Raw genomic sequence first — 23,095 nt, 5'->3', positions numbered from 1 at the left:
TGGGTTACAAATGCGTATTTGAGCCTTCATTTAACCCATTGTTTAATTTGATGCCATAACTTATAACTTCATGTTAGGAGTATAGGCTAGTTTAAGTGTAATGTAATCAGCAATTGTGTTGTAGGAAAAAATAAATTTTATGAAAACACTTTATGTAAAAAAAAAAAAAAAATGCCCCAGCTATGCAGCTATGTTATTAGTTGTTTATATCCACAGAGCTCCGTGGATGTGGGACTCCAAGGAAAAGGCACATTTCATGTTCTGTGAATTTCCATTTGTAGTACATCAAGATCCAGACCAGGAAGAAGGTATTTTTAAAAATCACTTGAGTACAATTCAAATAATAGATTGCTTCAGATCAGTTTTATTTCTGTTTTCTTAACATTTAATTCAGCTCACAGAAATAAAAGAAAAACCAGTTTAATCCTTTGGGTATTATCATAATAGTAATGATAACCTCTAAGGCTAAGATCAAGGTTGTATGGGGGCTGATATGCTCAGAGCATGAAAATGTATCTATCCTCTGCCATGTAGAAAAATGTCTAAACCTTTTTCTAATAAAGCAGATTTTTAATATTTAGAATAAACTACTCTGTCCCTTCTGACTCTTCCCAGTAGGGTGACAATTTTCCAGTCCTTTCTTGGGTCAGGCATCCAACATGGCTGAAATTGTCTTTTAATTACTGAGAATAAATTTATTCCATAGCTTTAGGTTTTGTTTGCTTGGAAATAGCTTTTGAAGATGCAAAGCCATTTGTGTTCTGATTCCATTTTCAAGGCTTTGCATATATACTATTTAAGCAGAGAAAGAGTTGTTTTAGAAAATGTGTGTTCTTTGTTTAATTGACTGTTTGGTACCCTGCAGTCTAGCCCATGGGCAATGGTATGAATTCAGAAAGCTAAGCATTTAAGTATCCTATACACAGTAATGTCTGTAGGAGGGAGGAACATAGGCTCTCCTTTAACCAGGACTGCATCAAACCCTGACCCTCGTGAAGTCTTCTTGGCTTAAACTCACAGGGAAGAGACATTCTATAGTGTGAGTCTAGTGTTGGACGTACAGGCATGTACGTTCCTCATGTTATCTTTGTGAGGGGTAGCATGACAGAATGCAGTGGTTGTCCAACTCTGCTTTACAGAGCCCACACCGTCCCTTACTTGGGATACCCTAAGTGCTATGCTTGTACTGTGTTGGGAAACTGACTGGTGTTTGAGCCCCCTAATTCCCATTTTGACTAGAGCAGCTGTGCTTTGTCTATTTTACATAATAAGTTTCAAATTTTATCTGTGTGTGTGTGTGTTTGTCTGTGTGTGTATGTGTGTGTATGTGTGTGTGTCTGTTTTTTAGAAGCGGGAATCTTCTACTTTCCTTCTCTTACCTCCATTTTTCTAATAAAAGCGCTAATGCAGTTATCAAGGTCACTAGCTTTGAAATCAGAAATAGATGGATACAGATCTACCTTTTCCACTTCTTAATTCTATGATCTTAATGTCTTTAAACTATGGTTTTCTCATCTGTAAATTGGGCTAAAAATGTTCATAAGGCAACAACCTTATTATTAAATTATTACTACTAAATCATTAAATAGGATCATGTTTAATAATTCCTAAATTTAAAAAAATATATATGATAATAGTGACTTCTTCACTTTCCCAGAAACGCTTTCTTCCCTCTGCTTTCTCAATACCACCTCTTGAAGTTAGGATTTGATCAGAAGAGTACAAGCACCATGATTGGTATAGAGTAAGGAACTCATTGTAAGAATCAGAATTTATGTAATTATGGCAAGTGGTGAGGCAATGGACGTAAAGCCATTTCTTCTGCATCTCGTGTTGGACCTGAAATCAGCAGGACCAGCTGACCAGTAAGGAAAAATGATTGTGAGATAGGGAAGAGCAAAGATAAACTACTCAGGAGGGAAAAGAGGAACTGAGATTGTGTCTGAGTGTTGGTGCTCCAGCTTCAAAGATATGCATGACCTGGTACCAGCTTCCCACACCCACATCTGGCCCTGGATTCAGTGACACGAAAAGTGGAGATCCAGTGGGAGCAGGAGATATCCACGGACCTGGTTCCTACCCTGTGTGTCAGGGTGAGATATCAGGTCATCAGTGCTCTGACATCAAGAAATTCTAACTTCTATATTATCTTCCCTTTACCTATACCATCTCCATAGATGATCTAACCATTGCTACAGTTTTAACTACCACCTACATTTTGATGACTTCCTGGTTTGCCAAAATATTCCTTGGCCTGAATTTTCTATGATTTGTGTTAATATGCTGGAGCTGGAATGATACAGACATCAAAAGCACACCACTGGCCCTCTACCCCTCATCAATGACAGACATGCCTAGTAGATGATGGTGATCTTCCTTTATCATCTGGAAGGAGGGCTCGTAATCTTTTCATAGCACTCTGGCAATCACTACCAACCAATCAGAATTGATACATGAACTACATTATATTTTCTATCCCCAGAGGAATAGGTAGAATTTATTGAGATGGAGCTTAATGGGGATAAGCAGGAGCATCTAAATGATCAAACATAAAATTCAAGGAAATGAAAATTAGGCTTAGCAGTAACCTGTGTGGAAAAGACTTAGCAGAAACCTGTGTGGAAATGACAATGGGTCATTGTTGCCACACACACACACACACACACACACACTCTCTCTCTCTCTCTCTCTCTCTCTCTCAAAGCTTTAAAAGTATTGTTAGAATTAATGGTGCGAAAGGGCTATGACCATTCTGCTATATGTTGTATAGTGATGAAACCACACTAGAGACTTGGTCTTCAGTTTGAAGTTTATAGCTTAAAAATGCCATCAACAAACAAGAAATGCCATTCAGAAGGTAATGATAGAGACCATGCTGGAAATTTGAAACTATATTATAATGAAGGATATTGTTGAAGTGCCAATAGAATTTCAACCCGGTACGCAGAACCTTAGGGGACATGATAACTTTCCTCAAGAATCTGATGTATTTGGGGCACCTGGGTGGCTCAGTGGGTTAAAGCCTCTGCCTTCAGCTCAGGTCATAGTCCCAGGGTCCTGGAATTGAGCCCCACATCGGGCTCTCTGCTCAGCAGGGACCCTGCTTCCTCTTCTCTCTCTCTACCTGCCTCTCTGCCTACTTGTGATCTCTGTCTGTCAAATAAATAAATAAAATCTTCAAAAAAAAAGAATCTGATGTATTTGAAGAGATGGTAATAAACTTGTACACAAAGCAGAAATGAGGCCAGTGCCTGAAGTCAGCCATATTTAAAAAAGAACACCTTCAAGTGCAAGTCAAAACAAACAATTCTGCTTATAAAAAAACTTCATGTGTCCATACCATGGGGATTTGGACCATACCAATGGTTTCTCGAAAACTTGCACCTTGAGGAACTTTAGAAAATGTAGATTTCTAGGTTCCACTCTGAATTTATTGAATCATAATCACCTGGAATTTGTTAACAGCTTGTACTTGATCCTCTAGTGGCCAGTATGAAGACCTCTGGACTAGATAAGCCCTAAAGAGCCTTTCTGTGACTTCATTCCCATTCACCTGTCACGGGAGGCAGAATGAGTAACAGTTAGGAGATTGACTCCTGAACAGAATACATGGGTTCAAAATCCAGCTGTGTCTCCAGCCAGCTCTGTGATTTTGAGTAAGTCTTTGTACCTCAATTTACTCATCTTTAAATCAGGATAATGGTAGTGTCTGCTCATAGGGTGTTGTAAAGAGTAAATAGGTAAAGTGAGCGCAATTGGGGCTTATGTATGGCATACGTAATGTAAGTATTAGCAACTATTTTTTATGCTGGAAGATGACAAATCCATTTAGAGGACCATTTGATTAATGAATGTGTAAGAAATAGAGGAGAAAGAAATAATTCAAGGCCAAATGCCTTATTTTTTTTTTTACTTTTGTATTATTAATCATCTTTCAAAATGGTCCCAGCTTTAGTAAGCACTGTAATACAGAACATATGGAAATATTTCTTGGCATCCTATAAGGTTATCAAAGCATAAATAGGAAAATGAAATTTACTTTCTAGTAATGTGAAACAATAGAATTTGTAGGGTGTAAATGAGGAGGAACAGAAACTGGCAAAACTTGAGTCTCTAGTTTGCTGAGGTTTTTGGTTAGAACCACAACTGTTAACTTTTCTTAATAAAATGAAATGTGAGGATCTTGGGTATCCAATCTGATGAATTTTGGTAAATGAATATGCCCTATAACTACCATCCCAACCAAGTACTTGGCTCTGGAAAATTGTCTTGTGCCCCCTTCCAGTCAATCCACTCCCTAAAGACAATGCTGTTCTGAATTCTGTTATTAGAGTATAGCTTTGCTGTTATTTAACTTTGTAGGAGTGAAGTCATACAGTATGTGCTTCTTTGTATCTGAATTCCTTACCTACAGGTTATATTTCTGAGACTCATTGATGTCGTTACATAAATTAGGTTTTTGTTCTATTTTGGGTTTTTTGTTGTTTTTGTTTTGGTTCTTGGGTATTATTCCATTATATGAGTGTATCATAATTTGCTTATCAATCCGTACTGATGAGCATTTAGATTGTTTTGAGACTTTGGCCATTAGACATAAAGCTGCTATAAACATTCTCATACAAGTCTTGCTTTACATGCTGAGCATAAATAGTCTAGGAATAGAGTTTCTGAGTCTTAGGGTAAATATACCGATTCACTTTATAAGAGACTGACAGTTTTACCATTTTTGCAGTCTCCTCCAGAAGGTATTAGAATTCCAGTTGTTCTACATGGGGCATTTACATTTGGTATTGTTGTTTTATTTTATGTTAGCATTGGTGGTGGGCATGAGATAGAATTTAGATGTTCTTTTGATTTTTATTTCCCTGGTGACAAATGATGCTAAGCACCTTTTCATATGCTTATTGATCATTTTTATATCTTATTTTATGACTAATCTGATCAAGTAGTTTGTCCTTTGAAAGACTGGGTTGTGTATTTTTATTATTGGCATGTATGTAAGAGTTAATTACATGTCCTGGACACAAGTGCTGTATCAGATGTTAAGTATTCCAAATATATATATATTTTTTCCCCTAAGATGTGACTCACCTTTTTGTTTTCTTTGTTTTTTTTTTATAAGCAGACACTTTCATTTTTTGTAAGATCCAATTTATCATTTTTTTAATGTTCAGTGTGTTTTGTTCCCTAGGAAATCTGTGCCTATGCCAAGTTCATAAAGCTATTCTCCTATATTTTCCTAGAAGCTTTATAGTTTTAGCTTTTGCATTGAAATCTATAATTAATCTTAATTTTTAATGTGTGCTGTGAGGCAGAGGTTGACGCTCATCTTTTTGTTTCTTACATTTATCTGGTTGTTCTAGCACTGTTTGTTGAAAAAGCCTTCTTTCCCCCATTGAATTGGCTTGACACCTTTATTGAAAATCAATGGAAGTAGTCAAAAGGTACAAATTTCTAGTTCTAAAATAAATAACTACTAGAGATGAAATGTACAACATGATGACTATAGTTAGCACAGCTACATGGTATATTTGAAAGTGGCTAAAAAGATAGATCCTGAAAGTTCTCATAATAAGAAAAATCTATTTTTTCTTTTTTCTTTTCTTTATTTTTTTTAATCTATATGAGATGATGGGTGTTAACTAACCTTATTTAGGTGATGATTTCACAATATATGTATGTCAAGTCATTATGGGGTACATCTTAAACTTCTGTAGGGACATATGTCAATTATATTTTAATAAAATTGGAAAAAATATCAATTGGCTTTTTGTGTGTACCTCTAGTTCTAGTTCTAGACTCTATGTTGTGTTCCATTGATACAATTTATTTATCCTGATGCTAATGCCACACTGTTATGATCACACCAACTTTTGTAGTAAATCTTAAAATCCTCAAGTGTGAGTCCTCAGAATCTTCTTTTTTCAAATTGTTTTGTCCATTTTAGGTACTTAGATTTCCACACACATTTTAAAATACACTTGTCTGTTTCTATAAAGAGCCTGTTGAAATTCTGACCAAGTTTGCATGGAATCTATAGGAGAACTGATATATTAAATAGTAACGATTCTTTTGGTTCATTAATATGGTGTATTTGGTCACTATTTAGGTAGCTCTTAATTTCTCTCAACCAAGTTTTGTAGTTCTCAGTCTTGTACAGCTTTTGCTAAATTTATTCCTTTTATTCTTAAGTGTTTTAAAATATTTTGATACTATTATAGTGGTATTTTTCATTTTTACTTTCCAGTTGGTTGAAACCATTTTAAGAATGCCTTTTTTTTTTTTAAAACTACTGGCTTTGTGTCAAGTTACCTTTCTAAACTCACTTAATCTAGCAGTTATTTTGTAGGTCTCTTAGGACATTTTTTTAAACCATAATCTTCCATGAATAAAGACAGTTTTACTTCTTCATTTCCAAATATGCAGGCCTTTCTTTTCTTTTCTTTTCTTTTTTTTTAACGGCACTGCCTCAAATCTCTGGTGCAACATTGTATACAAATGGCAATGTTGTAATACCAATTGGTTTTATTCTGATTTTAGGAAACTGTCCAATATTTCAGCGTTTAATATGTTAGCTGTAGGTTTTTGATAGAAACTGTCCAATATTTCAGTGTTTAATATGTTAGCTGTAGGTTTTTGATAGATGTTCTTTATTAAATTAAAACATTTTTCTACTATGTTAAGAATTTTGATCATTAATGGAAATCAACATTTGTCAAATGCTTTTTTCTGCACCTATTAGGACTATATTATCTTCTCATTTTGTGTGTTAATGTAGTGAATTATATTACTTGAGTTTTAAATGTCATACTACTCTTAACTTCCTGGAATAAACAAACTTGGTTATGATGGAACTGATTTGTGTACATATATACACACACATCAATATCTGTTATGTGTTTCTAATTTTTAAAGGATTTTTTTGGTCGTATTCATGACAAATATTGGTTTGCAATTTTATTGTCTTTTAGAGTCTATCACAATTTTTATTGGTGTTATGTTGGCTCAAAAATGGAAATATTTCTTCCTCTGTTTACTAAAAGAGTTTGTGTAAGTGATATTATGAAATCATTTAATGTTTGGTAGAATTGTCCAAAGAACTTTCTGATTCTAGAGATTTCTTTGTGGGAGAATTTTGGACAAGAAAATCAATTTCACTAATAGATAAATGGCTATCTTGATTTTATATTTCATCATGTGTTAGCTTTGGTAAATTGAATTTTTTTTTTTTTAAGATTTTATTTATTTATTTATTTATTTGACAGAGAGAGAAATCACAAGCAGGCAGAGAGGCAGGCAGAGAGAGAGAGGGGGGAAGCAGGCTCCCTGCTGAGCAGAGAGCCCGATGCGGGGCTCGATCCCAGGACCCTGGGATCATGACCTGAGCCGAAGGCAGCGGCTTAACCCACTGAGCCACCCAGGCGCCCCGGTAAATTGAATTTTTAAAGACACTTGTCCATCTCGTATACTTTGTCAGATTTACTGCCATAACATTGTTCATAATATTCTTTACCTTTTTTTTTTAAAGATTTTATTTATTTATTTGACAGAGAGAAATTACAAGTACACTGAGAGGCAGGCAGAGAGAGAGAGAGAGAGGAGGAAGCAGGCTCCCTGCTGAGCAGAGAGCCCGATGCGGGACTCGATCCCAGGACCCTGAGATCATGACCCGAGCCAAAGGCAGTGGCTTAACCCACTGAGCCACCCAGGCGCCCCTATTCTTTCTCTTATTATCTTTTTAAAATGCCTGCAGGACCTGAATTAATAACAATTCTTTTATTTTCATAATTTATGTTCCTTGTTTTTTATAACCTATGACAGATTTGCCCTGATACATGTATTAATCCTTTCTAAAAAGCAGATTTGGGGTTTTGTTAATTATTCTGTTATTTGTTTCTATTTTATTGATTTCTTCCCTTTATTATTTCTTCTCTTCTTCTACTTGGTTTAATATTATTTGATATTATTTGGTATTGTTCTTTTCTAGTTTCATAGGATTTAAATTTTGACTGTTGATTTTGAGCCCCTCTTCCTTTTGGATATGAAGCTATCCCTCTAAAAACTGATTAAAGACTGATTAACTGATTAATATGTAGTATTGTCATTATCACTGAATTCAAAATATTTCCTAATTTCCATTTGGATTTTTTTTCTTTAAGCACAGGTTATTTATAAAACTTTAGTTCTTTTTATAAATACCACCGTTATTTATTTATTTCAATTGCAGTCAAAGAAACCTTTCTACAAAATATAATTACTTGAAATTTAGTACAATTTTTCAATGGCCCATCACATTCCTTTAGTTTGCTTCCTATATATACTTGAAAAGTTTGTGTATTCTGCAATTATTTAATGTAGTGTTCCATAAATATCAATAAGTACAAAGTGGGTGATAGTTGTATTTAGATTTTTTAAACTTTAGTGACTTTTTTTGTCTTACTGCTCTATCAACTATTTCTTCCTCTCTTTCTACCAGTTCTTGTCTCATGTATCCATAAGCCTTATTCTTAGCTAAATTCCACTTAGAATTGTTAGGTTCTCCTAATGAATTTCTCACTTTATCATTATAAAACATCCTCCTCTCTGGCAGCAATTCTCACCTTGAAATCTATTTGCCTGATATTAATACGGCACCTCCACTCTGTATGCTTATTGCTTGCATGGTATGCCTTTTTCTGTCCCTTTACTTTTAACCTATAAGTGTACAAAATAGACCTCTGGAGCCAGTATATATTTAAATCTTGCTTTTTATCTAGACTGACAATTTCTGTCTTTTAAATGTCTGGTCCATTTACATATAATTATCGATATGGTTGAATTTAACTAAACCATTTGCTATCTATTTTCTATTTCTTCCATCTGTTTTCTCTTCTTTTCCTGCCTTCTTCTGGGTTAATCAAATGTTTTTTATTATCCTATGTAATCTTTCCATAGGCTGTTTAGCTGTATATCTTTGTTTGTTTCTAGGGGATTATAATATTCATCCTCGAATGACCACTCACTACTTATAACTGATATTTACCATTTTATGTAAAATGTGATCTTTTAGCAGCATTGTTCTACTCCTATCCATTCTTGTACGATGTTGTCATTTAACACATAGAAATATATTATAAACACCATAATATACAATATGATGTTAGAGTTTTTTTTGTTTTCTGTCTTCAAATAAATTTAGAGGAATAAAAAAGATGGATATCCACATATTAATCATTTATGGTATCCTTCATTTTTTCCTGTAGATCTGAGTCTACATCTGGTGCTATTTGCCTTCCCTCTAAAGACCCTTATAAGCTTTTCTGTAACCTACGTCTGCTGGCAAACTACTCTCTTAGTTTTCGTTTATTGAAAATGTTTTTATTCACTTTCAGTTTTGAAGGATATTTTTGTAGAATATAGAATTCTGGGCTAGCAGTTGCTTTGTTTTGTTTGTTTGTTTGTTTGTTTGTTTTTTGAACAGTCTGAGCCCGTTTCTATCCCTGGCCCTCTCTGCTTACTACTCACTCTCCCTGGACAACTCTAACGAGTCTTTCATATCACAGCTGAAATCTCGTCCCTCCGGTTTCATTGCACACTTCTCGACCACTCTGTTGACCGTACCATCCAAAACCACCCTTCCTCCCTGTTTCTCTCTCGTTAGCCTGTTTACATCTGAGTGACGCCTTCACAGTATGTAATAATGTGTTTATTTGTTTACTTTTTATTGCCTTTGAACCTGCCTAGCTCCATCAAAAATTATTTGGTCCATTTTATTCTCTCCTACACTCTTGGCGTTCAGCAAAATCACCTGGCATTGTCATAAAGGTGCGATGATGCTTCTGTGATGTAAAATGGATGCATGGGAAGCTGCAGGGGCATTGAAGTCTGGCTTGGTGAGACTTGAAAAGACACACTGAGTAGTCCCATACTGCTAAACACTCCAGGACCATCTGTTTTACACACTGTGCTAAGAATATAAATACAAAAGTGATGCATCTTCAAGAAGCTTTCCCAGATTCTCTGAGTTGGAAACAGTGTCCTCCTCTATTCCGTACCTTCCACTCCTGACCATGGGACTGTCCATGATCTACCTTGCCCTGTTGCTCTTTGCTCTCTGTCCAGCTGGACTGCCAGTTCCTTGCAGCCATGTCTAAATTTTCCAACACATACCAGCAATCCTGCAGAAATAACCTTTAGGTATGCAAAAGTTTCAGGATGCTCTTAGTATGGTATTGCGCTGAAAACGAGTTGAATGAGAAAGTTAGCATTTTTGTTTAATAAGATTCTCTAGTTCTCGGAGGAAAAAGGAGCTGTATAATTCCAAACTAATTAGGATTTCAACTGAGCATTAATAAAGGCCTAACTTCCCACCAAGGACACTGTGTCATGTGTGGGGGAGGACTCCTCGGCCCCTTCCCTGCCTTTGTTCTTGTTTTTACCCACTGCCTTCCTAGTTGATGCTGCCTATAGTTTACATCGTAATAAAGTGCCAGCTATTTCCTGCCCACGCCTCTGTTGGGCTGCAGAGCATGAGAACTGTAATGAAAAGCACAGATCAGAATATTTTTTAGATTTGTTGGTGATCTTAAAAATGCCCATTTTTAAACATAAATATTTATGTCTGCTGCCAAGCTGAACCTCCATTTGTTATGAGGCAAACTTTGATTAGTCTGTAGTCTGAAGAGGACCCGTAGAAATAGTAGTTACTGTTTATTATGACAACATTGATGGAAAACCCAGGGAGGAAGGCCTGAAGCTGGTTTTCATATTCTGACTCCATGCATAAAAGAAGGAATGGACCAGCCCTAGAGAAGCATTCAAACGGCTCACATGCTGGTTGTGATGACTTATGTTCTCTGGGTTTGGGGACGACAGTCATCGTTCTGAGTCATGCAAACCTGTGAAGTCGAAAGGTGATGGAAGCACAGCTCTTCATGGTGGCATAGGTTTTTTTTTTTCTTTTTGTTTTTCTTTTCTTTTATGCTGAAAATAATTTTTTACTCTCATTCCTAGATACATAAAAGTTTAATTGATCTATCCGGGATAGAAAAACAATTTCTCAGGTATCTCCAATCTTCATTAAAAGTTGGGTTTTTTCCCCTCTCTCTGCTCTGATCTGCTTGGGCTGCCTGTTTGTGAGAAAAGAAAGATCCATAGGCTCCTCTCTGTTTCTCCACGAGGGCTCTTGCTTTCCTTCTAGGGTTTTGCTTTTTATCCCTTTAGCTCAGAAGGTTGCCTCAGGTTCCTCCAAGGCTGTGGGAAGCAGGGTATCAGGTTATAAAGGTGAGGGGGATAAAAGTTGACTTGATAGATAAACAGACAAGGCTAGCGTAGATGCTGCCTGATCTGGCACGGGCTGCAAACTGTCTCTTCTTCTCATGGTGTGATTTCATGGCTTTTCAGGAACTCAGCATTACTTGATATGAGCTACATATTTCCTCTGGGAAATATGAAGCCTCTAGATATCCAGCTGAACATTTTTAGCATCTTTCTGCTGAGGTCTTATTGCTTCCAACACCAATATCCTAAACGTCACCAAACCAGCTCTGCTCATACACAGGACACACATGGGTCTATGGGAAGCTCTCACATATCTTTTACTCTGGCAAGCTGTGAGAATACGTGCCCAATCCTGCCACCTTTCTTGCTTTGCCATCAAAGTTGCTAACTAGCCACAGACTCTGGAATTTTGAATCTTGCAGGGGGTATCAAGAGTCCAATACCTGGCTTCCCAAGTGTAAGGAGGCACTTCTGAAGCTCTTTAGGGGTTAGTTCCACTGAAGTCTTTTCCCATAGGTTTGAGGTGAGAGAGAAGGACACATCCAATTCACAAGGAGTAGGGTAAGTAAAACAGTACAATATGGCTCCTTTAAGAAATCTTCTACCTATTTCTTTCTTCTTCAACCTCTTTTTTTAGACTGGTAGTGGGTAGTCAGCTATGGGTTAGAAATTGATTCTTGACTATTTCCTTTGGATGTTTTAGACTGGGCTTCAACTTAGGGCTTCCTCTGTGACGTTGAGGAAAAAAATTCTATTTTAATATCCCTTTGAAATTATAATAATAGCTAATTTATGTTGAACACTTGTTATATAACAGCTACTCTTTCATACATGCATTATCTCGCTCAGTCCTTCCCACAATCCTTTAAGGAATGAGAAATCCAGAGAAGTCAACTAATTTATATAAAGTCACCCAGGTTGTAGGTTACACAATTCTACCAATGCTGTGTATTTTCCTTTTAGAAAAATGAGAACGATTTTGTTTCTCAGAAATAAAATGCTATGCATTCATCAGGGGGAATAAAATGCTACAACTGTTTATAATTCTGGCTTTCCAATGGTAAGACAGAATGTTGGAGCAAAATTAATAACAACTGTCACTTGATAAGCATTTTAATATATTTACTTGCCTAATTCTCACAGCAGCCTTGTGATGTGAATGGTTTTGTCTTCACGTTGAGACCAGGAAGAAATTGCATGATTTCCCCTAGATCATACAACCAGGAATGACTGGAGCCAAGATTTAAATTCAAACTTTCAGATCATGACCCACAGTTTACCTTTCTCTCTACTCTGATGGGACACACTAGCAGAAGGAATGTATTTCATGGGGTCTCTGAACTGTGGCAAATGTTTCAAGTTTGATTAAAGCTACTTTCTAACACATTTGACTAGATGAATCAATATTATAAAGAAGTCAGCATATTTACTAAACTCTTTGAAAGAAAAGAACATCTTATTCATCTCGGAATCCCTAGTGGCTGGTCCAAAGTTTATACTTTATTAATGAATGAATTGAATGAATTAAATTAATAAACAAATTAATGAATAACTTTTTTAAAAAACTCTTTGGTGGAAAGTAAGCTTTTATGCGAATTAGATTATTATCCATCTCTTGGGTATTTGCATTTTATAAGATGATCCTGGAAGAATTCCAGTGAATGAGATCTAAAGCTGAATTTGTGATTTTGCCATTGGAATAGGGTTGAAAGAGTAATCGAGACAGAGTTTTTCTCTGGGGTCTCAAATTTCTTTGCAGATATGACAGCATACCATGTCTATATGCTTAAGAAAAAAGTAGTATTATCTTTGTTTGGGTTACAAAATGTCCAGAAACTTTGTATCTCAGGAAGCATGTTCTCCCCCACACACACACACACTTTTTTTTTTTTTTAATTACATTCAATTTGCCACATTCTAATAATTTCAGGCATCCAGAAATGGAGCAACCTGCTTCTAACTTCTACTAAGGGAAGCGTTGGCCGGGTTTTGTAAGGAGGATTGAAGTGTTGGTGGGGTAGACCAGATGCCCTTTTAGATACTCTGCCCAGAACTTTTTAGAGATTCTGGAGTTCATTCAGGTAGTGATGGCAAGGATGCAGCTAATCAAGTGTGTCTGTTGTCCACAGGTCTGAGGCGCAATTACAGATGTACGATCTGCAGTGTCTCTCTAAACTCCATAGAACAGTATCATGCCCATCTGAAAGGATCAAAACACCAGACCAAGTAGGTACTTTCATACTTTTACCCTTCTGTCCTTTTGTATATAATTTATAGCATGGTGGGGGAAAAAAAAGGCTAAACATTTTAATTATTTCAAAATAAGTCAATGGAAACTACATCTCTTTATCTCAAAATTTCCCCTGATATCTACACTGAAACCTCTAGAACCTGCCTAGCACAACTTAAAGATGGCTTCTCCTTTTTTAGCACAAGTAATGACAGGCTCTTTCATCTGCTTGTTTTCATTCTTTAATTTTTTCAAGAACAGTTCAGCACATTTTCACAAACTTTGGGAAACTCTTAGATCTATTCTAAGTGTTTTTAAAGAAACGATGTTATTTCTGTTTGGGAGATGTGCCAGGCTTCGGTGTTGTGAAGTCAAATTCTATGAATATCTTCTACCACTTACCATTTTTAGGTGAAAATTGTTGATTAGTACAGAAACCTAACAAATTCTCTGGTATCTTAAGTTATTTGAATGCATAGCTATTTCTAATTAAATGACAGCTCATTCTGTTTTTCCTCCCAAATTCTCATAGTTTTTAAACCAGAATAGGCTATCAGGCATAATTTCAACTATATTTATACTGTGCATCTTTAAAAAAAGATCAGTGATGTTAGCTTTGTAAGTATTTAAAATCACTGCTAGGACTACTGAGAAAATCTAATAAAAAAGGAAAAAACAAAAAAAAAAAACCTCAAAAATATGTAATTTTCCTAAGTATAATTGTTTTGATTTCTCTCATATTCATTACCAGAATCATTCAACAGATTTTACTGTATCAAGACCTCATGAATAATGAATGATTCAGTCAACAAACATTTATCGAGTGCCCACTACATGTCAGACTCTGAGGTGTGCCCTGGGGAAGAAAAGCTGAACTGAATTAGATCTTTCTCTTGCAGAGCTAGCTCCCTTCCAGGCTGGGGAAATAGTCATGTGAGCACAGGGATTGTTCTATAATATTGTGAACACCCAGAGCTTTGAGAACCCAGGAGGGAATAACCAGGGCAAGACTGACAGGAACATCTGTACAGAGCCTGAGCTTGAACACATAAATGAGGTTGTGGTCTGATTTTGCTCACCATCCTAACAACCTTGGTGTCTTGTTGGTACTCAGTACGTATGAAGGGCTTCATAAATATTTTTGATGGAATGAGTGTGTGATTCTAAAAGAACTAGTAACAATTTTCTATGCAGGCGTATGAGGAAGGTGCTTTCCAGACAAGGACTTTTTTTTTTTTTTTTTTTTTGCAAAGCTATTATAAAGATAGAGGTTTCAGGGGTCTAGAGTAGGTGAGGAAATTTAAGCCCCAAGTTAGCGATGGCCTCTCAGACTTCACTCAGTTTATGCCTTCTCATGAGTCAAAGCCCCTTTCATGACTTGCTAGTACTCTAATCCGCCCCCAGAGGATTTTATCAAGGTAATTCTTCAAAAAAGAAGATTTTTCTCTGATTTGTTGTGGGGCACCCTGAATGCTTGTATTGAATACTGACACTGCTGACCTACCCCAGACAGTCTATCCATTGTTTCTCTAACTAGCACGTTTTAAGAGGCACCAAATGTGTTCTAACCCATAGGCATCTGATGGACACAGAGATGCATTTCAGGTAGCTGCAACAGTCAGTGAAAGTCTTTTAGGAACATGTGTTTATTGCTGTTAATAAATAGAAAATGGTAGAGAATAACGACTTTAAGTGGCACAAATTCCGTAAATATGTCTTGCATATAGTATCTCCAGCTTCAGGAGACTCTCTGCCTCTCCATGGGTACAGGCCTTTTCACATCCATCCTCTCACTGAATCCCCTGAACTACCTTCAGATAAATAGCATTAACCCATTATTTTATACAAGAACACGAAGGCTAAGGGAGACCAAAGAACTAATTGAACATCCCCTTGCCAAAACTGGCAGAACCAGGACTGAACTTAGCAGTGTCTGACTCAGGCTTCTGCTTCTCCCATCTCTCTGAGTTACTACAGACAGGCCTGGCATGGAGGACTGCCAGTAGAGTATAATGATGAATTTTGAAAAATAAAGCATTACTTTCCTGGTGGCTTTAATAAATATGAGTGACTTTAGAAAGGTTCGTCTCCTACCAATGCTGCCTTCTTTCCAGTAAACAAGATACTTGTCCCTACCACAGTAAGCACAAGGTTGCTCTCTTTCTAATGAGTGAATTGAGGGCAAAAAGCCCTTGCCACATGACTGTTTCATCTGCCCTTATAGCTAAGGGATATTGTGTGGGGTGTGTGTGTGTGTGTGTGTGTTTCTAAGACAGATTCTTCCATGATTTTCTGTAATCTCCCTGTTAGTTTTGGCATCAAATTTATGCTAATAACATTAAACAAGTTGAGAGGTTTTCCCTCTTTTCTAAACCCTGAATGAGTTTGTAGTAAACTGCTATTACTTCTTATTTAAATATTGGGAAGGGGATGCTTGGGTGTCTCAGTCATTTAGGCATCTGCCTCCTGCTTAGGTCATGATCCCAGGGTGCTGGGAATGAGTCCCCCATTGAGCTCTCTTTACTTGGCAGGGAACCTGCTTCTCTTTCTGCCTGCCACTCCCTGTGCTTGTGCTCTCTCTCTCCCTCTCAAATAAATAAATAAAATCTTTAAAAATAAATAAATAATTTTAGGAAGAATTCATTGGGAAGCTATGGTGACTATACTGTGGGAATATTTTTATTAAAAATTTAATTTCTTGGTGGAATCAAGATGGTGGAGAAGTAGCAGGCTGAGACTACTTCAGCTAGCAGGAGATCAGCTCAATAGCTTATCTAAAGATTGCAAACACCTGCAAATCCATCGGCAGATCAAAGAGAAGAAGAACAGCAATTCTAGAAACAGAAAAACAACCACTTTCTGAAAGGTAGGACTGGCGGAGAAGTGAATCCAAAGCGAGGGGAAGATAGACCGTGTGGGGAGGGGCCGGCTCCTGGCAAGCGGCAGAACAACGGAGCACAAAATCAGGACTTTTAAAAGTCTGTTCCACTGAGGGACATTGCTCCAGAGGCTAAACCAGGGTGAAGCCCACGCGGGGTCAGCGTGGCCTCAGGTCCCGCAGGGTCACAGAAGGATCGGGGGTGTCTGAGTGTCACAGAGCTTGCAGGTATTAGAACGGGGAAGCCGGCTACAGAGACAGAGCCGAAGAGTGAGCTCCCAGCTCGGGGTTACCTTGAACTGGTTGCAGCCTGGGTGAGCTCAGAGCGTGGCCGGAGTCCAGGGAGATGGGAGTAATTGGGCGCTATTCTCTGAGGGCACACTGAGGAGTGGGGTCTCGGGCGCTCGGCTCCTCTGGGCCAGAGACCGGGAGGCCGCCATTTTCATTCCCGTCCTCCGGAACTCTACGGAAAGCGCTCAGGGAACAAAAACTCCCGAAAGCAAACCCGAGCGGATTACTCAGCCCGGCCCCTGGTAAGGGTGGTGCAATTCTGCCTGGGGCAAAGACACTTGAGAATCACTACAACAGGCCCCTCCCCCAGAAGATCAACGAGAAATCCAGCCAGGACCAAGTTCACCTACCAAGGAGTGCAGGTCCAATACCAAGGAGAGCAGCGGAATTCCAGAGGAGGAGAAAGCAAAGCACAGAACTCATAGCTTTCTCCCCATGATTCTTTAGTCTCTCACTTAATTTAATTTTTTTTCAATTTTGTTTTCTTCTTCTGCTAAATGTTTTTTTAACTTTTACCCTTCTCTTTTTTAACGTTTTTTAACTAGTTTATCTCATATATATATATCTTTCTTTTTAATTTTTTCTTTATTTGTCTTCTTTTTTAAATTGTTTATTTTTTTTTTTCTGAACCTCTTTTTATCCCCTTTCTTTCCCCCCCCCCCCATGATTTGGGATCTCATCTTTGGTTAAAGCATATTTTCCTGGGGTATTTGCCACCCTTTTAGTATTTTACTTGCTCCTTCATATACTCTTATCTGGACAAAATGACAAGGCGGAAAAATTCACCACAAAAAAAAAGATCAAGAGGCAGTACCAAAGGCCAGGGACCTAATTAATACAGACATTGGTGATATGTCAGATCTAGAGTTCAGAATGATGATTCTCAAGGTTCTAGCTGGGCACGAAAAAGGCATGGAGGATATTAGAGAAACCCTCTTGGGAGATATAAAAGCCCTTTCTGGAGAAATAAAAGAACTAAAATCTAACCAAGTTGAAATAAAAAAAGCTATTAATGAGGTGCAATCAAAAATGGAGGCTCTCACTGCTAGGATAAATGAGGCACAAGAAAGAATTAGCCATATAGAAGAAAAATGACAGAGAATAAAGAAGCTGAGCAAAAGAGGGACAAACATCTACTGGACCATGAGGGGAGAATTCGAGAAATAAGTGACACCATAAGATGAAACAACATTAGAATAATTGGGATTCCAGAAGAAGAAGAAAGAAAGAGAGACGAAGAAGGTATATTGGAGAGAATTATTGGAGAGAATTTCCCTAATATGACAAAGGGAACAAGCATCAAAATCCAGGAGGTACAGAGAACGCCCCTCAAAATCAATAAGAATAAGGCCCACACCCCGTCACCTAATAGTAACATTTACAAGTCTTAGTGACAGAGAAAATCCTGAAAGCAGCCCAGAAAACATTTGTAACATACAATGATAAAAATATTAGATTGGCAGCAGACTTATCCACAGAGACCTGGCAGGCCAGAAAGAGCTGGCATGATATATTCAGAGCACTAAACGAGAAAAACATGCAGCCAAGAATACTATATCCAGCTAGGCTATCATTGAAAATAGAAGGAGAGATTAAAAGCTTCCAGGACAAACAAAAACTGAAAGAATTTGCAAACAATAAACCAGCTCTACAAGAAATATTGAAAGGGGTCCTCTAAGCAAAGAGAGAACCTAAAAGTAGTAGATCAGAAAGGAGCAGAGACAATATACTGTAACAATCACCTTACAGGCAATACAATGGCACTAAATTCATATTTTTCAATAGTTACCCTGAATGTTAATGGGCTAAATGCCCCAATTAAAGGACACAGGGTATCAGAATGGATACAAAACCAAAACCCATCTATATGTGGCCTACAAGAAACTCATTTTAAGCCCGAAGACACCTCCAGATTTAAAGTGAGGGGGTGGAAAGCAATTTACCATGCTAATGGACATCAGAAGAAACCAGGAGTGGCAATCCTTATATCAGATCAATTAGATTTTAAGCCAAAGACTATAATAAGAGATGAAGAAGGACACTATATCATACTCAAAGGATCCGTCCAACAGGAAGATCGAACAATTTTAAATATCTATGCCCCTAACATGGGAGCAGCCCACTATATAAACCAATTAATAATAAAATCAAAGAAACACATCAATAATAATACAATAATAGTAGGGGACTTTAACACTCCCCTCACTGAAATGGACAGATCATCCAAGGAAATAAAGGCCTTAAATGATACACTGGACCAGATAGACATCAGAGATATATTCAGAACATTTCATCCCAAAGCCACAGAATACACATTCTTCTCTAGTGCACATGGAACATTCTACAGAATAGATCACATCCTTGGTCCTAAATCAGGTCTCAACCAGTATCAAAAGATTGGGATCATTCCCTGCATATTTTCAGACCACAATGCTCTGAAGCTAGAACTCAACCACAAGAGGAAGTTTGCAAAGAACCTAAATACATGGAGACTAAACAGCATCCTTCTGAAGAATGAATGGGCCAACCGGGAAATTAAAGAAGAATTGAAAAAGTTCATGGAAACAAATGATAATGAAAACACAATGTGTGGGACACAACAAAGGCAGTCCTGAGAGGAAAATATATAGTGGTACAACCTTTCTCAAGAAACAAGAAAGGTCTCAGGTACACAACCTAACCCTACACCTAAAGGAGCTGAAGAAAGAACAAGAAAGAAACCCTAAACCCAGCAGGAGAAGACAAATCATAAAGATCAGAGCAGAAATCAATGAAATAGAAACCAAAAAAAAAAGTAGAACAAATCAACGAAACTAGGAGCTGGTTCTTTGAAAGAATTAATAAGTTTGATAACCCCCTGGCCAGACTTATCAAAAAGAAAAGAGAAAGGACCCAAATAAATAAAATCGTGAATGAAAGAGGAGAGATCACAACTAAAACCAACGAAATACAGACAATTATAAGAACATACTATGAGCAACTCTATGCCAACAAATTTGACAATCTGGAAGAAATAGATGCATTCCTAGAGACATATATATTACCACTACTGGACCAGGAAGAAATCGAAAACTTGAACAGACCCTTAACCAGTAAGGAGATTGAAACCGTCATTAAAAATCTCCAAACAAACAAAAGCCCAGGGCCAGACGGCTTCCTGGGGGAATTCTACCAAACATTTAAAGAAGAACTAATTCCTATTCTCCTGAAACTCTTCCAAAAAATAGAAATGAAAGGAAAACTTCCAAACTCATTTTATGAGACCAGCATCACCTTGATCCCAAAACCAGACTAGGATCATATCAAAAAAGAGAGCAGTAGACCAATATCCTTGATGAACACAGATGCGAAAATTCTTGCCAAAATACTAGCCAATAGGATTCATCAGTACATTAAAAGGGTTATTCACCACGACCAAGTGGGATTTATTCCAGGGCTGCAAGGTTGGTTCAACATCTGCAAATCAATCAATGTGATACAACACATCACTAAAAGAAAGAACAAGAACCATATGATACTCTCAATAGATGCTGAAAAAGCATTTGACAAAGTACAGCATCCCTTCTTGATCAAAACTCTTCAAAGTGTAGGGATAGAGGGCACATACCTCAATATTATCAAAGCCATCTATGAAAGACCCATCACAAATATCATTCTCAAGGGAGAAAAACTGAAAGCTTTTCTAAGGTCAGGAACATGGCAGGGATGTCAGGAACATGGCAGGGATGTCCATTATCACCACTGCTATTCAACATAGTACTAGAAGTCCTCGCCTCAGCAATCAGACAACAAAAGGAAATAAAAGGCATCCAAATTGGCAAAGAAGAAGTTGAACTACCACTTTTCACAGATAACATGATACTATATGTGGAAAACCAAAAGATTCCACTTCCAAACTGCTAGAACTTGTACAGGAATTCAGTAAAGTGTCAGTATATAAAATCAATGCACAGAAATCAGTCGCATTTCTCTACACCACCAACAAGACAGAAGAAAGAGAATTTAAGGAGTCAATCCCATTTACAATTGCACCCAAAACTATAAGATACCTAGGAATAAACCTAACCAAAGAGGCCAAGAATCTATACTCTGAAAAGTATAAAGTACTCATGAAAGAAATTGAGGAAGACACAAAGAAATGGAAAAATGTTCCATGATCTGGATTGGAAGAACAAATATTGTGAAAATGTCTATGCTACCTAAAGCAATTTACACATTTAATGCAATTCCTTTCAAAGTACCATCCATTTTTTTTCAAAGAAATGGAACAAATAATCCTAAAATCTATATGGAACCAGAAAAGACCTTGAATAGCAAAAGGAATATTGAAAAAGAAAGCCAAAGTTGGTGGCATCACAATTCCGGACTTCAAGCTCTATTATAAAGCTGTCATCATCAAGACAGCATGGTATTGGCACAAAAACAGACACATAGATCAATGGAACAGAATAGAAAGCCCAGAAATAGACCCTCAACTCTATGGTCAAGTAATCTTTGGCAAAGAATGTCCAATGGAAAAAAGACAGCCTCTTCAATAAATGGTGTTGGGAAAATTGGACAGCCACATGCAGGAAAATGAAATTGGACCATTTCCTTACACCACACATGAAAATAGCCTCAAAATGGATGAAGGACCTCAGTGTGAGAAAGGAATTTATCAAAATCCTTGAGGAGAACACAGGAAGCAACCTCTTTGACCTCAGCCGCAGCGACTTCTTCCTAGGAACATCGCCAAAGGCAAAAATGAACTATTGGGATTTTATCAAGATAGGAAGCTTTTGCACAGCAAAGGAAACAGTTAACAAAACCAAAACACAACTGACAGAATGGTAGAAGATGTTTGCAAATGACATATTAGATAAAGGGCTAGTGTCCAAAATCTATAAAGAACTTAGCAAACTCAACACCCAAAGAACAAATAATCCAATCAAGAAATGGGCAGAAGACATGAACAGACATTTCTGCAAAGAAGACATACAGATGGTCAACAGACACATGAAAAAGTGCTCCATATCACTCGGCATCAGGGAAATACAAATCAAAACCACAATGAGATATCACCTCACACCAGTCAGAATGGCTAAAATTAACAAGTCAGGAAATGACAGATGCTGGCGAGGATGCGGAGAAAGGGGAACCCTCCTACACTGTTGGTGGGAATGCAAGCTGGTGCAACCACTCTGGAAAACAGCATAGAGGTTCCTCAAAATGTTGAAAATAGAACTACCCTATGACCCAGCAATTGCACTACTGGGTATCTACCCTAAAGATACAAACATAGTGATCCGGCAGGGCACGTGCACCCGAATGTTTATAGCAGCAATGTCCACAATAGTCAAACTAGGAAAGGAACCTAGATGTCCATCAACAGATGGATGGATCAAGAAGATGTGGTATATATACACAATGGAATACTATGCAGCCATCAAAAGAAATGAAATCTTGCCATTTGCGACAACATGGATGGAACTAGAGCGTATCATGCTTAGCGAAATAAGTCAATCGGAGAAAGACAACTATCATATGATCTCCCTGATATGAGGAAGTGGAGATGCAACATGGGGGGTTAAGGGGGTAGGAGAAGAATAAATGAAACAAGATGGGATTGGGAGGGAGACAAACCATAAGTGACTCTTAATCTCCCAAAACAAACTGAGGTTTGCTAGGGGGAGGGAGGTTGGGAGAAGGGGGGTGGGGTTATATACATTGGGGAGGGTATGTGCTGTGGTGAGTGCTGTGAAGTGTGTAAACCTGGTGAATCACAGACCTGTACCCCTTTGGATAAAAATATATTATATGTTTATAAAAAAGTAAAAAATAAATTATATTATGAAAAAAAAATTAATTTCTTCAATGAAACAAGCCCATATTCTCTATTTCTTCTTGTATCGATTTTAAATTAGTTATTTGTCAATGAATTTGCCAGTTTATCTATATTTTTAAATGTATTGGTATAAAGTTGTTCATGATACCCCTTTTTTTATTTATAATTTTCTGTAGGATATTTCTCATTCCTAATATTATTTGTCTCTTCCTTTTTTAAAAAATGTGTGACCATTTTTATTAGAAGTTTGTCAATCCTTATTAGTCTTTTTGATGAATGAATGCTGGGGTTTGTTGATTTTCTCTGAGAATAGTTCTTTTCTGCCATTTAAAAAATTCTTTTCTTTCTACTCCCTGTGGATTTAATTTGCATTTCCCCCTAGCTTCCTCACAGGAAAGTATAGATCATCAATTTTCCACTGTTTCCTTTCTCCTAATATATGGATTTCAGGCTCTCAATGTCCCTTACCACATTGATTTAGCTACAACCCACAAGTTATTTTTTGTATCCTAGAGGTTTTATTAGGTACTATATCTTATTATTATTTATTTCAACTTACTCTCTGATTTTTAGTGTAAGTTCTTCTACTCATGACTATTTAGAAGTGCTCTGC

At 37.3% G+C, this 23,095-nt stretch overlaps 1 protein-coding gene across 1 annotated transcript in view; it reads left to right on the top strand.

The window, feature by feature from the left end:
* The window catches only part of ZMAT4 (zinc finger matrin-type 4), a 368,171-nt gene that overhangs the window by 293,711 nt on the left and 51,365 nt on the right, over nt 1-23,095 (top strand). The window contains exon 6 of the mRNA XM_059384518.1: nt 13,389-13,485. Coding sequence (XP_059240501.1) covers nt 13,389-13,485 — 97 coding nt within the window. The remainder of the gene's footprint in view (nt 1-13,388; nt 13,486-23,095) is intronic.

Source organism: Mustela nigripes, chromosome 18, assembly GCF_022355385.1.
Source record: "Mustela nigripes isolate SB6536 chromosome 18, MUSNIG.SB6536, whole genome shotgun sequence".
Classification (NCBI taxonomy): domain Eukaryota; kingdom Metazoa; phylum Chordata; class Mammalia; order Carnivora; family Mustelidae; genus Mustela; species Mustela nigripes.
Note: the sequence above shows the minus strand (reverse complement) of the source record. Positions and strands in the feature narration are given on the sequence as shown.